The sequence below is a fragment of the Necator americanus genome, chromosome V (assembly GCF_031761385.1).
Source record: "Necator americanus strain Aroian chromosome V, whole genome shotgun sequence".
Classification (NCBI taxonomy): Eukaryota; Metazoa; Nematoda; class Chromadorea; order Rhabditida; family Ancylostomatidae; genus Necator; species Necator americanus.
In genome coordinates, this window is record NC_087375.1 from 31,511,992 (window position 1) to 31,530,096 (window position 18,105).

An 18,105-nucleotide genomic window follows, 5' to 3' on the forward strand; every position below is an offset into this window, starting at 1 on the left:
TCGGCGTTTTAGGAATGAGTCCAGAAGTATCGTTCCCATATGATGCCATTCGTACGTGCTTAAACAGACATTCTTTGACGTTGTGTTACTTAGAGCTGATTATGGCACTAAACCAAGAATATTATACCAATTAAGTAAAAACACCATTTTTCGGAATAATCCTAAGTTTGCTGTTGAACAGTTGAGGCGAATAAGTAAAAGAAACACTCATACTTACTCGATATTTCACAGTAGCAGGTACTTTTTTGTCTATGTGTATTAGTTGACCGTTTTACTTATGTGATAATGATGTTCAAGGAGAAACAGTCAGTCAGGATTTTCTCTCTGGATCCATGCTTCGGCACTATCTTCTTTTGCAGAATTTGCAGGAGAGAGATTGGAAAGTGTAACCCGATATCAAAGAATCCATCCATACAGTAATAAACCAAAGCGCATTTTTACACTTTTGTGGCTGCTCTTCTGTCGATCGCTATGTACGTGATGACTAAAGTGTACTGCACATTATACTAGTTCCTCTTTTTTGGAAGAATTTTCCAAGTGGCGACCAAAGCGAACTGGGCTGTGCTAGTTTATATTTTTGGAAGAATTACCTCCCTGCAAATCAGTACTACCAAAGTCAAATTTTCGAAGAAATTATTTTGAGTTCGGTGAAAGAAGCTTTATGTGCACAGATTAGCTAGATAAAACGTAATAAGTGTTCACATGCAATTCTCATCTAAGTCAATCAACTCAATAAGTCAGTCAACTCAATTTCTCTTAAATTAAAAATAAAAGCAACTGTGCATTTGCTGACAATTTTGACTTGACGATCAGGTAAAACATGTAATATTTATTTTTTTTAATTGAATTTGATGATTAGAACAAAAACTTAGAGGAACAAGCTGTAATCCACTTGTATGTACATGGATGCGAGTACCATTGGACACATTATTTTCTGCCCTTCCGCTTAGGAATTTATCTCTAGCGGGGATGGGTAAGAAAGGAGGGGACTGCTTCGAAGGATATTCACTTACCACATGTTCTCCGGTTTGCTATCGGGCAACAAATAAAAAAATATGGGTAACAGAACGCTAAGGAAAAAAACCAGAGCAGGTAATTGATATTTGTCTTTTTTTTGACTTCATAAACAATATGTTCCAGTTAGTTAAGGGGGGTCATGGCCTGCAAAATTATAGGAACTGAACACTGTGATCGGTACACATTCATTACAGGGAAAAGTTGAGCACAACAAAGAATACGAACGCTGATGCACAAAAATTCTCACTAATCTGGAATAAAGAGAATAGTAGACACCTCCTGGTATTACTTTATTGCTTCACATACAGTTTGGTATTGTTTTATTGTAGCTTATGTTGTTGTAGAATAGTTTCTGAAACGATCTTTAGAAAGTGTCGAAGTGGGATATGGTTCGCAGAATATGGATTTCCATTATATCCTAGAGAATAATTGGGATTAATGTTTGTAGATTGAACACGTCAACATTTTCCATTTGATGGGAAGAAGTTGAGAGAAATTCAAAGATACTGCATCAGAGTGCAAATTCAGACCAAATACAGCAACTGCTAATGATCTGAATGTAATCTAACCTCCCTCCGACGAATTTATTCGGCTAATGAATCTTCACCCTAGATTTAAACACCGGCACAACCGAAGGTAATCCTGTTTTGCAGGATTTGTTGGGATTTTCAGAATGCAAATTGAAAAGTGCAATCTGGTATCAAACAGCCCATCCACAGAGTTATACAACAATGCGCGTTTTTACACTTGTGTGGCTTCTCATCTGTTGATCGTTAGTGGTGACCAAAGTGTACTGCACATTATATTAGTTCCTCTTTTTTGGAAGAATTTTCCACGTGGCGACCAAAGCGCACTGGGCTGTGCTAGTTTATATTTTTTTGGAAGAATTACCGCCATGCAAATCAGTACTAACAAATTCAAAACTTCGAAGAAATTCATTGCATTAGTTCCCCCTTTTTGGAGAAATAATCCACGTGGGACCGAAGTGCACTGCACATAATGCAACATCTTCCTTTCTGGAAGTTGTAGCCATGCAGAACAGTATTAAGCTATTCATATCTACCACACTGACCTTGTTCGTAAAAACGAATACCTTTTTCGTTTATGTTAAAAATCTTGAAGTGCAATGTTCATCTGGAGAAATTGCATTTTTTTTTTTGAATTGTTAGAGAAATTAAGCTCTCATGAGACTTCACGCACATTCCTGGTTCCCTTGCTCATTACAGATAAATGGTGTTGTCGTCTCCGCTCCAGCGACGAGCGGCAGCAATCGGTGGATAAGACCCGAGGCCGACTGCCCGGATCAGGAGAAACTCGAGCTGGGCTAACCACCACAGGAGCGGCTTAGCCTGTCCGAACCCTGCGGCTCGAGCCCAGCGTCCATCTACCTGTCCCGATTCCTCCTCCATGGGCATCGGGGCTGCCCCTGATCTCATCCCCTCGTCCCTTAATCTTGTGGTCTCTGTGGATGCAATGTGGTAGAAGTGGTTCTCAAATGCGCTTTATCCCAATGAGGACAACACATGGTAATAACAATATACACGACATCAGAGCATGGATCAATGCGGACCTGTCAAGTGGATACGTGGTTGCGGTTCTCAGCTACTAAGCGGATGAGGGATGCGTTTCAGAGCACAGGTGGCTACTGTTTAAAGATGGTTAAAGGTGGTGGTCGATCAAATACGACTGGATAAGAGAACGAACACCACGAAGAAAAGGAAAAGAAAACTGGAGAAAGGGTCTCGGCTAGCTGAGAAAGTGGTGCGGAGCACGACACATGACCGGAAGCATGTGGCGCTTTGTATGAACTATGGCATATATTGAATAGTGCTATTACATTGGTGGTGGACGGGTGCTACTACGGTTTTGTGGAGAAATTGTGCGTATGATATTGAAATACCCTCGTCGACATACTGTATAAATATAATTGTGTTGAATGAGAATGTGATGAGCAAGAGTAGCGGCACCAATGTATCGAGCTTTCGGACGTAGTCAAGCTTCTTCAAACGGTAAAGAATGGTTGAATTATCATTGCCAACCTCTCAGCAATTTCTTCAGTCATGCTCCTTGGATTTCCTTTACGAAAGTGCTCACAATTTCGCTATCAATGTCAGAAGGACATCCAGAGCGGAATTGATCTTCGAAAGTGAAGTCTCTATTTAGAAATCTGTAAACTTTCTAGCTGCTCGAGAGCACCATCATGATCCAAGAGAGCGCCTGAAATGTTCTTTGTGCAGTGCTGACACCTTGCCAAAACCCTATAGCCAAATGCAATTTTTCGTTTTCCATTTGGGAAAATTCCCTTGAGCACAAAACTTACTTGAACGATACTTGGGTACAAACTGATACTAGACACCATATCCTCTCAGCACAAACAGAAAAGTAAACATGAAGTCTCAGTTCACGGTTGCAATACATTTTAATTTCATCTGTAAAAATTGGACACTAATCCAGTCATTCGATACTAAGCACAGGACAAATTTAGCATCATATAAAAAACATAAGTTCATTGTTAAAATGTTCAATTGCATCAAAATGCTAAATGTGGCACCAGTGGCATTTAGCTTGTGTTAGTATCAAAGGTCACCAAGAACAACGTTAGAGCCAATGTTTGATTCGGTGAATAACCGCATCCTCCTTTCCACCAATAATCCTCTTGTTCGTTGTTTTTCTTCATTTCTCTCCCTATTAGTATGACCAAGAAAACGATACTCCTTCCGAAAATAAAAATGGTCAAGTACTTGCTGAGTAGATATGGGCACATAGACCATTTTTTCAGAGCATCATTACTGCTCTGCTCAAGAATAAATAATTTGCAGCTTAAAGGCACGAATCTGACGTGGTATGGATTTCTAGTGGACAAACTCTATACGCAGTCGTCTCTCCCTAATCATAGGAAAAAAGGACGTAAAAGACTCCGTTTTTCACGACGATTTCAGTTGCAACGACCCGCACATGCGCCGCATCCAACTGCGCAGCTGTCGAAAGCCTGTGAGTTCTTCTAGACTGCCTATTCAAGTGAAACCTATGAATAGGTTGCTGAGGGACCAGAACGTATACATAGAAGAGCGTTCTAACGTTCCTCTTAGGAACTAAAGCGGTTCCCACTGTTTTTTTACGAGTGTTGGAGAGCTATGAGCGGAACTACCCCTGATCCCGCAATCTGTAACCTCATGTCTAGCTTTCTCCATATTCCCTGACCATGTCAGATTCGTGGCATGTTGCTTATAACCACAATTTGGTTGGTTGTCTGGTCGTGGAAAAAGGCACAACATAAACGGTTTTGTTTCAAAAAAGCGTTGTACGCAAACTTCTGGAGTCATTCAATTAATGTGATTAGCAGGGATAAGGATCAGTAGTACTTGACATCAAATGATCTGCCGCTGCTGAAGACAGCACAGCTCAATACCTTAAATGCATATTACCACGGATTTTTGCTTGTAGCTTCCATTTCAGCTTTCTATTCTCTTCTATCTAAGTTGAAAAAGTTACTTGTTTCGATGTAGATTTCACAAATAAATAATGAATGGAGGAAATTTCAGGGAAAATTTTGCTGTCTAGCAAAAACAATGAACTTTTATGCTGTGGTAAGTTTCTTTGTTGCTTGCATATATAATAGATGAAAATGGAATATTTAGATGCCGTCAGCATTCTTCGCCGCTATCATCACAGCCGGTGGGTTTTTTGCTTGTCCTAGGTAAATCTGCGAGACAAAATTCAATGATAACATAAGTGCCAGCCACATGAATCAAATTTTAAAAACTCAATGATAACATGAATGGCAGTCACATGAATCAAATTTTACCCACTTTCTTCAAATCAACGAGAACTATTTTTACACAGTAGTACACTTCATTAATGACTTACTTGACTTAATCGGCGGGCTGATGTCATCGCCTGACTCGATTACCCGCATCTTCGCCGAGGTGTGCCGTCCTTGAACACAGCTCTGCCCAACCTTCTCGATCTTCTGCGAGAGCTTGCGCAGAATCAATCCATTCGTCGCTATTCCATATTCTGCGAAACCTTACGTCTCGCCTGAACTGCCTATCCACGCAGAGTATCCTCAGGTCCTCTTTCACCACCTCAGTCCAGAACTGCCGTTTTCGGAGAGGTGGCTTCTTCCAGCTTGAACCCGACAAACTCCTCAGAACTTGTTCAACAAGGCGACCTGCCGGTCTCCTTAATATATGACCAAAGAGGCGCAGACGATTTATTTTAGCCACTTTCGATGGCGGTGCAAGATGTTGATGTCTTCCACGTGTCATCCGCCAGCATACCACATCAATTTCTGCGTAGAGATCTTCATTGTTGCATACCCTAGGCCAAAAGTGGCCAAGTAACCGTCTAAGCAGCTTTCGTTCCGTGCAGTCGAGCCGTTGATGGTGCTGCCCAAGTCTCCGATCCGTAAATCATGATAGGCGCGAATTGCGGATAGGTAGACTCGCAACTTGACTTCGTTGGTGATGGGGGTCGACCACAGGCATTTCGTTAAGGAGTCAGAAGTGGCCTTAGCGCATCTTTGCTGAACTCTCGTAGCTACCGTTGTCCTTCAGCGTAAAGCCCAGGTAACAGAACTCATTGACAAGTTCTATCGGTTGTCCGTTCACCCTGATTCCCGTTTGAGGACTCGAAGAGATCCACATCTGCTTGCATTTATCGGGGCGTAGACGTAGTCCATAGGCTGCAGCCAACTTCGATACAAGGTTGACATGTTGAAGTTTCGTACTGCTTTCCGCGAATATAACAACATCGTCGGCGTACTCGAGATCAGTCAAGGGGCATTCTGATGGTGCTAAGACAATGTCGGCAGGAACTTCATTAATAAGGATAAAAAAGTACGCAATGGAAAAACGATGAAGGAGTTGAATTTTTAAGGTCAGGATTTACAATGTAATCAAAATCAAGGCACTGTGATGACGTCGACATTAAGAAATGTAGTTATAACAAGACTTAGTCAGATAAGGTTGGTGATTTTTCCAGTATCTAATTTTATTTGAAAAGGAGCTTCTTTGAGTGTTTCAGGTTTCGAGTCGCTGAAGGTCGCTTTTTTTTTTTCTTTTTTTTTTTTTTTTTTTTTTTTTTTTTTTTTTTTTTTTTTTTTTTCCCCCAATTAATTTTTAAAAAAAGGGTTTAAATCTGGGGTTTTTTTTTTATTTTCCAAAAAAACTTTAAAATCAATTTGTGGGTTATTCAGCGCGTTTATGATATGGGATAGTCATCAATCTGTAGGCTGCTCCATTCGTTATTATAACATATTCACAAACGTTGTGTTTGCCATTTTACTCCTGCGTAAGTGAAATTTTGGAAAAAGAATCAGGGAAGGTCAAGAAAATTGAACGGCATGATTTTCAGAGGAGGTGCTCCAGGTATACAAATATACAAAGCCGGCCCCAATTACAGGCGTTGTTCTATGATTGGATTGCCAACGTGCTTAATTGGACTGTGTAGCGCGTAAACAGAGTGGAGGAAATATCCTTGTACAGTTTGAATAAATTTTTTCTTTGCAATGAGAATGGTGTATTACATCACTTGAGACGTTGATAGTTCTACAAACTGCGAAGATATGAACTAAAACGATACGAAGAAAACAACGTTTGAAAGTACAATGTGAAGAAAAAATTTTTTAACGTCGATGTGCCGTAGCCGGTGTTGATTGCTATCGCTACGTCGGTGTAATTGGGAGTCGCAAAAAAGTGCTGTGAAATGGATAAAGTGATACACCATAACGCTGAAGAAATGTGTGTTCTTACATGAGAAAAAATTAAATCAGTTCTTAAAAGTTAAAGTGAAGCTGGGGACACTTCAGGCGTCAAATCCGTTGACCGTGAACCTTTCTATTTGCGCAGCAACTTGCGATGCTCGTCCAGCGACATGAGTCATCTGGTTTGGTCTATTCTAGTTATAATGTGCGGTTATAAATTACGGTACGCCAAATCTTCTGCTAGTGGCCTGGACGGATTTGTACGTCTTAACTCTTATGAATATTATCACGAGGGAGTATGGATACTGCATGGATTCCTGAATTAGGAAGCTTCCAGTAGAAGCTTCCAGTAGAAGCTTCCAGTAGAAGTAGGCGTCGCTTCCACGAGCGAGCGGTCGGCTTTAATGATGCCTCCTCACCACCTTCTTCAAGTTAAACCTAGAAATAGGATTCTGAGGGAACTAGAACGTGTACAAGAGGACGTGTTCTGACGTACCTCGTAGGCACAACAGAAGACGCGTCTGAATAAAAAAATATGGGGAGGAGGCCTGGTATGTAAATTTTTTGCTGAGGATCTTCTGTCGGCGAAGAATGTATTCGAACGAAGCGAACTACTACCACCGAACGCAGGACAACACACGCTCTTTCTCTTTTATTGCACGCACTCACTTCCTCTTCCCTCCGCCTTGTCTACAATCACAGAAGAAACACAGTCATCAGGCTGAACACATCCGAAGCGGATTGTTGAGCGCTCACCTAGACACTCTTTCGCTCGTTGTATGGATATGAACAGGTCTTTATCTGCGTTGTTGACTCATATTTTGTGCTCCTGATGTGTTATCGATTCCGAATTAGGCTTTGAAGGAAAGGGTCTCTTTGACGCCCAATGTTAATTATGACTTCGAAAACATAAAATTGAAGTACAAATTGAATGGGCCGGAAAGACATTTGACTATAGAGTGATGCAAGACCGTTTCAGGAAATGCGGAAAAGTGAATGAAATGTACCGGATTTCAATCATCCAATACATTTTAATGTCATCTGTGAAGATCTGGGACCAACTTATGCAATCGTTCAATATTAAGCCGCCGCACGTTTTTTGCCCTTTATGCAACACATATGTTCATTGTTGAAATATTCATTTGCATTGAAATGTTGAATGTAATGTAATGTTAAATGCATCAGTGGAGTTCACTTTGTGTTAGCATAAAAGATACCGAGAGCAACGTTAGAGCCAGTGTTTGATTCAGTGAATAACCGCATCTTCGTTTCCCTCACTAATGGTCCTCTTGTTCGTTAATGAGCTCGTTTCTGCCGTAGACGATCCGGAATTTTTCCTTTTACAATGCTGATATCAGTTGGTTCCAATGACCTAGAAAACAATGGTTCTTTGGAGAACGAAAGCGGTTTAGCACTTGGTGGGGTACTTAGGGAAACATATAGGATTTGTTTCGCTGTCTCTTCACTGTACCGCTCGAGAATGGCTATAGTTTGGGGCTTAACCACAAGCTGGTTATCTGATTGTGGAAAAGTAGACAAAATGAACAGTTTTCTTTTGAATATGTGCTTAAACAACATCTTATTAAGGTTTCTTTGGTGCAATTAACAGATATAACACACTACTAATCCCTAGCATAAAGCGATCTGCCACGCTCTGCTTTTGTAGAGGACACCGGCTGCTTAATACCTTGGATGTACCTAAGCTGTATTGCCGTGTAGTTTTTGTTTGTGGTCATTACTTGACGCTTCTTCTTCCCTATCTAAGTTAATATTTGTTTTTTTTTTCGTTACTCTGTCTCTTCTTCCTATACCGGCTTTTGTTTTCCTCTTGTACGGAGCATCTTCAGTGTATTTCACAAATAAAAATATAATAAAGGAAATTCCAGAGAAAATCTTGCTTTCTAACGAAAACAATGATATTCTATACTGTGGTGAGTTCCATTGTTGTTTGCACATACAGTATATGATAATGGAATATTTAGATACTGTCAGTATTGTTCGGCATTATTGGCACAGCTGGTGAGATTTTTTTTTGCTCCAGAGGGATCCAAACATTCCACTTAATCGAAATTAGTAAATGGAATATTAGTAGACGTAGCCTTTGAATACTCATAGGTGCCAGAAGTAGCGAGATATTTGAAATAAATAATAAACACAGATAAGTTGCCGTTATAAAAAGTTTCTTTCTTCGAAAAAATCGCTACTTTTTCAGTTTTAGAGAAATGCTATGTATGGCTAAATAGCTACCTGGATAAATATGATATTGATAGGAATAGAAACCTCGCAATGTTTTTCATGAGCTAATTGCAACAGGACAAATCGGTAATGTTATCGCAGACGCTTTCGCTACAACTTCTCGAAGTCAGTGTGCATTTTTCCTGGAAATTTCATAGAGTTGATCACGTGAAATATGTTAGTCCTCACTAAATTCCTCTACAATGTTCTTTCCGATACGGTACAACTTTCTGATCGCTTTTACTGCTACGTACTAACAGACACTGAAGCGAACTGTACCTATAAAGCTTGAGATGCGAAATGAAGCATCAATTTATATCTCTTTTTTACGTAAGGAACAGGGTATTTTTATCAGTTAGATTCTCCGACTTTTTTTTTTCCCCCCCCTTATTTGTGGGGGTGGGGGTTTTTGGGGGGGGTTTTTTTTTTAGGGGGGGGGGGCTGGGGGGGGGGGGGATTCCGTCCATTTCTTCCTAATTGTCGTAAAAAACGGCCCGCAAGATAGCTTCATTCGTTTTGGCGCACCATTTTGTACAGAGGTATTGGAGCGCGCCAGTCTTGTGCGGCGCCGCATCTTCCGGGCCGTTTTTTACGGCAATTAGCACCCTACGAATTCTCCCGACTTTGTCCGTTTAGAATGTGGGGGATGCCTTTAAAGTACGCGTACCACGAGATGATGGGTCTTTGCATAAGTAGTAGTAGGGATGTAGTTCATGAACATGGGAAGGACACTTGGTACCTTTACTCTTGGTAGAAAAAACAGAAAAACACCCTGTGCATATTGTCGTATCTCCTCAACGATGCAACTAACTACGAGAAGTAGTATGCGAGCATTCCGCAGTGCAATCGCGGTTGTGTCAAACGAGCCGTTCATTTAGGATTCACATTCAAACACTCCACTCTCGCTATCTCTACATATCTCTACGTTCTTCATGATTTGTAAGAAAACTAAGTCCGTGTCCTCCCTCATACGCGTGTAAACCCCTAACTCCTCCTCCTTCTAAGAACTGAGTTTTATCCCCACCCTTTCAGCTCGTACAGAGATCATAACATCAAAAATTTCGTGAGAAGTTGTAAGCTCTCTTTAAGGTTCTTATATCAAAAAAAAGTGCAGGTTCTGGTCCCCACAATTTTATAAAAAGAACGATCCAGTCAAATCCTTGAAATGAGCGGTTACATACGAACTTAAGCGATTTTCAATCCTTCGGCACTACATTGCTGACCTTCACCCGTAACTTTGAAATCTCCTTTGAAATCAACAGAAGGAATTTCAGTGATAGAAATGCACTGCTGCCAAGTGAATTAAACTCGTACCCAACTACCTGACAATTACAAAAACTTTTTCTACACATCAGTACACTTATTAATGAAAGTGGAAAGAGCAAACAATGGAAATAATAGTAAAACAGTCGGATTTTCAAGGTCAGAACACATGTCCTTCAACTCAAAATCACGTGCTGAATGACGTATTGAGGAACTTAATCGTCACAAGAATTAATGATATAAGGTTGGTGATTGTTGCAATCTCTAATTTTAGGAGTAGCATTGAAGCATGTTCAAGTGTTACAGATCGCAAGTTGCTCAAGGGCGCTTCGTTTCTTCATCAGGAGTTTACGCACGTCAAGCATCGAAAATGATAAGACTCGTGGGTTAAAAGGTAGAACAGCGAGAAATTCCATCAATGCTCCCTTCTTCGTTTTAGGCCTACGGTTGTGATGCAGAACTAAGCGCTTATAATTGGGCTCAACAGTGCTTTCCCTACAATTCTGGAACGACTACCGCCGAAACTCGATATTCCTACCCAGGCATCACTACTACTAATCAAACTGTGTTAGAAACGGTAGGACACTTTAATGGGCACATGCGTAAGCGATATATCTTTTGCTGAATTTCAGGCTATAAATGCGTGGAGGGATGAGATCAATTCCGGGATACTACCTCAAAGTTCAACGGAGAGGAATATCTACCAAACATATCTTGGAATATCAAACCTTGCAATGGTTTGTGATTAAATCTCCTCAGAGATATGACTTCAGCAAAACAGACTCAATTTAATGGGTTTTCTGGTGCGTTTAGATGATGTGGGATAGTCATCAGTCTGTAGGCTGCTCCGTAGTACCTTGTACTACATTCACTCAAGTTATTTGCCACTTTACTCCTGCGTAAGTGAAATTTTGGACAAAGAATTAGGGAGGGTCAAGAAAATTGAACAACGTGATTTCAGAGGAGGTGCTCCAGGTACACAAATATACAAACCGGGCCCCAACTGCAATCGTTGTTCTAGGATTGGAATGTCGACGTGCTCAGGTGGGCTGTGTAGCGCGTGAACAGAGTGGAGGAAATATCTTTGCACAGCTTGAATAAATGTTTTTGCAATGATATTGGTGTATTGCATCACGTGAAACGTTGATAATTCTACAAACTGCCAAGATATGAAGTAAAACGTTGAGAAAGAAACAAACCAAAGTATAATTCGAAATAAAATGCGGAGGAAAAAAAGCATATACAACATTTGGAATCCTGATAGCCGGGGTTGATTATTTTTACTGTCCTGGCGTTTCTCTGTTCTTAATGCTGCTTCATAGGTAGTGCTGGTTCCTCTAGTTTGTATTCGTTCTTCCAATCTTTGGAAGCTTTTGTACGGGAGTTATTGGCAAAAATCCAAGACACCGTTTTTGATCCTGAATCATTTGGAAAATTTGTGAATGCAGACATCAACGATGGCTTTGATTCGTTCACCAGTGTCTTCGTTAAGCGGAAATAATTAATACGGAGAGGATACTAGCGTTTCCACCCCTGAATGACATTATGCTGCAACAAAATTTTTATTCCATTTCTGTTTTCCGACTCTTTATTGAAATTGGGGGCACACTTCAACAGTCAGAAAATATTTTCTTCCTCTTTTTAAACTATTTCTAAAATCGTTGAAACTTTCGCATATACGAAAGAAAGGTGCTGATCTATGTTGACGATTACAGGCTACATTAGCTATAGCAACGGCTTGTGATGATTATAACAATAAGGTGATACTCCCACATATCATGGACTTTACCAGAAAAGATGAAATTTTCTGTAGTTGCGATGCTGTGTGTTAGTCCTTCCAGGGTTTCGATCTTCTCTACGATTTGTCTTCTGCATTGAGGCTGTCCCAAAAAATGGAACCAACCCAGAAAAGAGTGAAACTTGGCGATTTTGAGTGAGCGAAGAAGTTCAGTAGGAGAGGAGCTTGTCATTCGAAAAAATCAACGTACTCGACCCACATTCCTTGATGTGAAGCATGTTTTCCCGAAATCGTGTAATACCTGCGCCTTCCCAACGGACGATCATAGTAGGAGAGGAACGTGCAGACACGGTGTGATCTATTGCGATTTTGCGTCGCATTCTATCTCTGTTGCTGCTGATAATAAAAGGATTAAGACACTTCCAGCAGTTCGAGGGTTGTAAATACAATCCAGAGGATACGTTCCAGTTAAGTAAGGAACATATGTCGAATAAAACCAGTTGTATTGCAAAAATAATGCTAACACAAACAATCAGTGTTTAGTATATCTATTTTTTGAAAGAATTCTGGGTTCAGGAGAAATTAGTCAAACAAAGGGGATCAGAATTAGTTATTTTGACCGATATAAAAGGCTGTGAAGTACTTATAAAGCAAAACTTGGGTAATACAACTCTACTTTGTGGTAGGTTGTTAATCCGCGGAGCTCAAGAACCCACTGGCTTGAAATTTTCAGGAATTATTTGGCTGCCCGCAGAGTTCAGAGCCGCGCGTTCGGCGTTCATTTCAATTCAGAATCGTCTGAAGTTTACGAACATGTAACTGGCCTATACAATGACTTGCGGGGGCGAGCCGACGTGTCAAAGGCTTGATTTGCACTAGGGCGGATTCGAACCACAGATCGATTGTACAGACAGCGGGATCTCTTACCGACAGCGCTGCACCCGCCCCTTGGTTCTCCCCCTACAACAGAGAAAACTCAGGGGCGAAACTTGTTAAAGATATGTTGCGTTGGCGAAAACGTGAGCAAAAACACCGGAGCAAGGGTATTAAAACCAATGATGAATTATTTTCTTTTGATTTATGCGTATATTTTACGTTTGTACATTGGTGCTGATAAAGAATTCCAGAGGTGTAAGTAAAGTAGGGAGTAGGCAAAAGCGTAATGAAATCAGCTATTTTTCCTTCTTTTCCGCCGCCAGTCGTGCTGCAGTTTTCTTGGCAAATAGTCTTCGTTGCACAGAAGCCCCCAACAAGGTTGGGAATTTTGGTGCAGTTGTAACCGACAGCGCTGAAGCTGCAGCCATTGGCATGGATGGCGCACTCACGACCGACATCATCGGCGATTCAAAACTTTCCGAGGTATCGGAGAGGTGTCCAGACTCTGAAGGATTGGCGTATAATTGAAGAGCTTAAGTCTGGACCAAGACTAAGTTTCAAAAAAAGGTCACCTTTAGAGTACGCTTGTACAATGTTCTGGATCACGGTTCGAGGTTGATAGTATTGAGGGAACTGAAAAAAATATTCTTCCTCACTTGGTCACGGATCAGTGAGATTTTTCAAATTAAGGCTTACATCACTGAATGGCAACAGAAATGGAAAAAGCGGTGTTCTTGCAATGGTTGAAGTTACAACCGCAGGAGAAGCACTGAACGGTGGTGGTGAGAGCAGTGGCGCAGGAGCTATGACCGGCGTTGGAGGTGAAATTGATGCTGACATTATTGGATCTGTCATGCTGGTGGGTAGAACAGCAGCATCCGGAGTGAAATCCGTGTATGTTAGCGGTTCATACATGCCATGAAATCCAAGAGCAGGGAAATCCGATGATACACCAGGGAAGTCTGGACATAGTCACTTTTATGCTGGTCATACTAGAAGATTTATTTTTCTGTAGGAAAGAAAAAAGTTCTAAGTTGACTGCTTCACTTCTCAATCCTTAGCTATTGCAAAAAGATTTAAGTTAGAAATTTATGTGATATTGTTTATTTGTTTACGTGTTTCTGATCAAAGGAGGAACGAAGTTATTTATTACCTACGCATCTGTATGTTAGTTAGAAGAATTACCTAAAATTTTGATAAGTTCTAAAACATACCGTCGATAATTCCTGGTGAAATGCTGGCGTCTGATCTGAAATTTCACTTATTAAGAATTGCAGCATATTTCCCAATTTCGTGTTTTGCAAGAGGGTGGAAGTTTCCTTAAAGGTTTTTTACTAGTTTTGAGTTCCCGAGAGTCCCACTTTTTAGGATAGAGTCATGTTTTCGAATAGAGTTTCATTGACCTTTCTGAACTATGGCGTGGAATTATGCTATTACTATGGATGTGTGCTTCCATTACACAAGAAAATCATACACAATATAAAAAGAAATAATTTAATTACATGAATTTAAGGGGAAAACTTTTTGAATGCGATAACTACAAAATAAAAGAATGCGGACATAAGAATGAGTGGGTTTTTTTGGTGCACGTGCAAAGAATTCCCTCTGAAATCTATTGTACAATTTTATAAAATACCTTTTAGAAATCGATAATACGAATAATAACAGAAAATGAGACGAAACCATTGTTATTGAATGTTTCAGGAAGCATGCGTGTTTAAATACTTCCCATTTCTTTACTATTTTGCAGTGTTATTGAAAAAGTTTAAGTGAACCCGAAACGTTCAATAGAAAGTGATGTTCCCAATGTTTTAAGTGCTAACTCGTTGTACAACGAGTCTTTAATGAAAAGTCCTTATTCGTCCCTCGTCCATAGAACATGAACAGGATTAGTTTTTTCTTCTCTTCTCCACGTTATAAAACTAATTTGTGGTGAGAAGGACAAAATATAACCTTGTCTCTGATGTGATGTTCATCAGAACTTAATCATAGCTTTTTTAAGGTTATTTTTATTTTTTTTAATACCAGCGTATCGATGCACTTGTTGCGATACGCTGTCTTCAGATATGAATGTGAAATTTAGCGAATGTAGAGAAAAAAAAATGCAATTCTCCCAAATTTGAAACTTTGAAATGGAGTCTTCGGCTTTCTAAATTCTTTTAAATTAAATTAAAATTAAATTTAAATTTCTAAATTCTTCTTTTCTTTTTTTGTGTATCGCACTAAAACGCTTCCAGAAAAGCTCTAAAATTGTTGTATTTCTTTTTCTGTGTTACACTATGGTATTCCCTATTTCCGAACGGTGATTTGGGTAAGATTGATGTCTGACAATTTTATATATTTAGTTAACGGTAAAAAATAAATTTTGGAAATGCACTGATGGAATAGTTTCTTATTCTTTATTTTTTGTTTATTTAAAGAACTTCAATAATAATCCAAGTTTTAGGGTGAAAAAAAGGTATTTGGCTACAGTAAATGTTCAGTTTTCTAGTATACGGAGATTTATTAAAAAGTAGTAGCGAGTTTTTAATATTAATATATTTTATTTATACCATGTTGATATTATTGCATATATTTTATTATTTTACATTTCTTACTTTGGTTTTTCTAGGGAGATTTGCCATATGTATTTTTTCCATAGTGAAAACTCCGACAGAAATCCTTTGCGCACTTTTTACTGCACGTCTACATTTCCCTGATACTGTATTTCTGTCTCATCAGTACTCTACTACAGAAATCAAGGTCTACCATAGACTAGGTGCGAGTGGAGTGGAGGGTGGTGGAGTAGTGAGCGGCAACATTATCATTAGTGTAATACGCTCCTGAGCTGAACTCATTTTATTTAATCTTCCAAAGATCTCGAATTTATCACTCAAATTTTCAAATTGTCTATACATGACTTGACTTTACTTAACCGGCGGGTAGTTGTCATGGGCTGATGCGCCTTATCGGCACCATTGGTGGGTCCTCCTTGTACATATTCGACCTCATCCTGTTCCAGATTCCGCAGGAACTCGCAAGAAATCTATCCATCTGTCGCCGTTCCATATTCCGCAAAATTTTACGTCTCGCCTGAATTGCCTGTCAATGCCAGAATTCTTAAGGTCTTCCTTCTCCACTTCCGTCCAGAACTTTCTGTTAAGTAGGGTGGCCTCCTCCAACTTGAGTCTGCGAGCATTCTCAAGGCAACCTGAACAGGGCGATCCGATGGTCTCTTTATAATGTGGCCAAGAAAGCGAAGACGGTTTTCTGCGGCTACTTTGGAGGGCAGGGAAAGATGTTGATGTCTTCCTCGCGTCATCCATTGGTGCACCATATCCACTTTCGAGCAGAAATCTTCGTTATAGTACACCATTAACCAAAGGTACCCAGACATCAATCTAAACAGCTTCCTTTCCACGTAGTCGGGGTTCTCCATCACCGTTGACGGCGCTGGCCAAGATTCGAATCCGTGAATCATGATATGGTGAATTCATGATAGGTAGACTCGTAATCTGACGTCATTGGTGATGGGGATCGACCACAGTCAGTGGACTTAGCGCATCTTTGCTGAAAATTTCTCTCGCAGTTGACCGTCGTTTCTTAGCATGCAAATAACAAAACTAGTCTACAAGAGCAATTGGTTGTCTATTCACCTTGACTCCTGCTAAGGGTCTCGTGGATACTCAACTGCTGCTTTCATTTATCAGGGCGGAGTCGTAAACTATAGGCTGCAGCTAACTGCGGTACAACATCGACAAAAAATCAAAAACAAAATCTTGCAACATTGCGGTGCTTGAAGCCAATATCACTACATCATCGGCGTACTCGAGGTCAAGCAAGAGACGTGCAGATGGTATTAGAACGACATCGGCGGGACATTACTCAACTGTTCTTCGCATGATATCATCGACGGCAAAGTTGAACAAGAAAAATCCTGTGACAGCCCCTCGTCTTGCTCCAGTTTCCACTTCGAATGATGAGGTTTTCCAACAGCAGCAGTTGCTCTTCTATTCATGTCATCGATTAGGAAAATGAACTTACCTGGAGCGAAGCACGTTGTGAAGAAGGCCCCAGTGAGGAGAGTCGAAAGCGGGTTCGAAATCTAAAAAGGCTAACTGCATAGGCATCGAGTGCCGCAGGCACATTTTAATCACTTTCCTAACAATGAAAAAATGGTCACTAGGACGAAATCGGGGTTGCTCATCACGGGTGATTTCTTCGCTTCGATGTTTAATAAGCCGATTCATGATGATCCTCTCTAAGACCTTGCACATCGCACACAGCAAAGATATTCCTTGGTAGATCTTGGGTTCCGTGACGGATAACTTCTTGTGGAAGAAAATTATGACTGCATGTCAATCTGGTATGCTTTCGTGAATTCATATTGAACGGATGATCTTCGCCACCTCATGGATCCCAGAAGGTGGAAGAGATTTCAGCATTTCTGCGCTAATTCAGTCGTCTCCGCCAGATTTTCCATTCTTAATTTTTTTGAAAACACACTCAGTGCTCCATACATATTCAACTATTTTAGGAAGACCACATGCTATACTGTAGATCTATGGAAAATTCAGGTTTCTTCAGTATGGTCCGCGACGTTGTTGAAAAATTAGGAATGTTTTTCAAAAATCCAAGGAAACCTCTAAAAGACCCTCCATTCTATTTCTATGGAGTCTGTGATTTCTACTAATTCCACTTAATTAATGCATTTTTGCACAGTACAATGGTTTGCGATTTTTTCTTACGTTTTTTTCTATTCATTTACACATTCTACAAACGAATCTCCGAAAAGCATTGATAGTTGACCGAATTTCCGGTTGTAGTGTGAGTTCCCCTAACCATTAATCAGAGTGAAAATTAAGCATAGGGCTGCTCTCGATTGTCAGAGACGCTCACTTCTTTAAAATAATCGTTGATGGTCACAAACATATGTTTAGTTTCAGGGTCAGTTTTCTCGTTGACGCTTTGGCAACAGTGACCATAGAATTTTCATTCATTCGAAATCATTTTTGACTGGCTAATACTAATTATGTTACCAGTATTATTGATGCTATTACAGTCTTACTTTAGCATTATTTTCTTGTTTTTACTTTCCATGTTAAGATGAAATTTTTTGTCGTATTTTTATCAATCAAATGAGGAGTTAGGCTAGATAGAGTAGTAATGGAGTGCCTTATATTTTGCTTCAAACTCATCTTACCAGTATTACTTTTTGCTCATCATTTATGATACGTACTGTGAGCTTCCTCTAGTGGTTCGTCCACGATTTGTGCTTTAAAAGGCCTTTGGG

The 18,105-nt window shown here is 40.1% G+C and overlaps 5 protein-coding genes across 6 annotated transcripts; 1 reads left to right on the forward strand and 4 right to left on the reverse strand.

Annotated features, from left to right (window-relative positions):
• Positions 1-2,237: 2,237 nt before the first annotated feature.
• RB195_015791 (uncharacterized protein) lies at positions 2,238-2,453 on the reverse strand (the record flags this gene model as incomplete). Its single annotated transcript, XM_064206671.1, has 1 exon — positions 2,238-2,453. One exon carries the CDS (start codon positions 2,451-2,453, stop codon positions 2,238-2,240), a length of 216 nt encoding a protein of 71 aa, XP_064062552.1.
• Positions 2,454-4,907: 2,454 nt separating this feature from the next.
• On the reverse strand, positions 4,908-5,285 carry RB195_015792 (uncharacterized protein; the record flags this gene model as incomplete). The annotated part of the gene is made up of 1 exon (XM_064206672.1): positions 4,908-5,285. One exon carries the CDS (start codon positions 5,283-5,285, stop codon positions 4,908-4,910), a length of 378 nt encoding a protein of 125 aa, XP_064062553.1.
• A 243-nt stretch (positions 5,286-5,528) lies between these two features.
• On the reverse strand, positions 5,529-7,984 carry RB195_015793 (uncharacterized protein; the record flags this gene model as incomplete). Its single annotated transcript, XM_064206673.1, has 2 exons — positions 5,529-5,833; positions 7,939-7,984. 2 exons carry the CDS (start codon positions 7,982-7,984, stop codon positions 5,529-5,531), a joined length of 351 nt encoding a protein of 116 aa, XP_064062554.1.
• A 650-nt stretch (positions 7,985-8,634) lies between these two features.
• On the forward strand, positions 8,635-13,755 carry RB195_015794 (uncharacterized protein; the record flags this gene model as incomplete). Of its 2 annotated transcripts, XM_064206675.1 has the most annotated exons (10): positions 8,635-8,652; positions 8,704-8,740; positions 10,379-10,463; positions 10,526-10,601; positions 10,659-10,796; positions 10,852-10,956; positions 11,033-11,118; positions 11,181-11,263; positions 13,198-13,327; positions 13,524-13,755. In XM_064206675.1, 10 exons carry the CDS (start codon positions 8,635-8,637, stop codon positions 13,753-13,755), a joined length of 990 nt encoding a protein of 329 aa, XP_064062555.1. The 2 variants fall into 2 exon arrangements, with proteins under 2 accessions (XP_064062555.1, XP_064062556.1); XM_064206674.1 differs by lacking the exons at positions 13,198-13,327; positions 13,524-13,755 and adding an exon at positions 11,542-11,720.
• RB195_015795 (uncharacterized protein) lies at positions 13,130-16,209 on the reverse strand (the record flags this gene model as incomplete). Its single annotated transcript, XM_064206676.1, has 5 exons — positions 13,130-13,338; positions 13,406-13,466; positions 13,530-13,795; positions 14,019-14,082; positions 16,024-16,209. The coding sequence occupies 5 exons, from the start codon at positions 16,207-16,209 to the stop codon at positions 13,130-13,132; spliced, it is 786 nt and encodes a 261-aa protein (XP_064062557.1).
• Between the last annotated feature and the right edge of the window lie 1,896 nt (positions 16,210-18,105).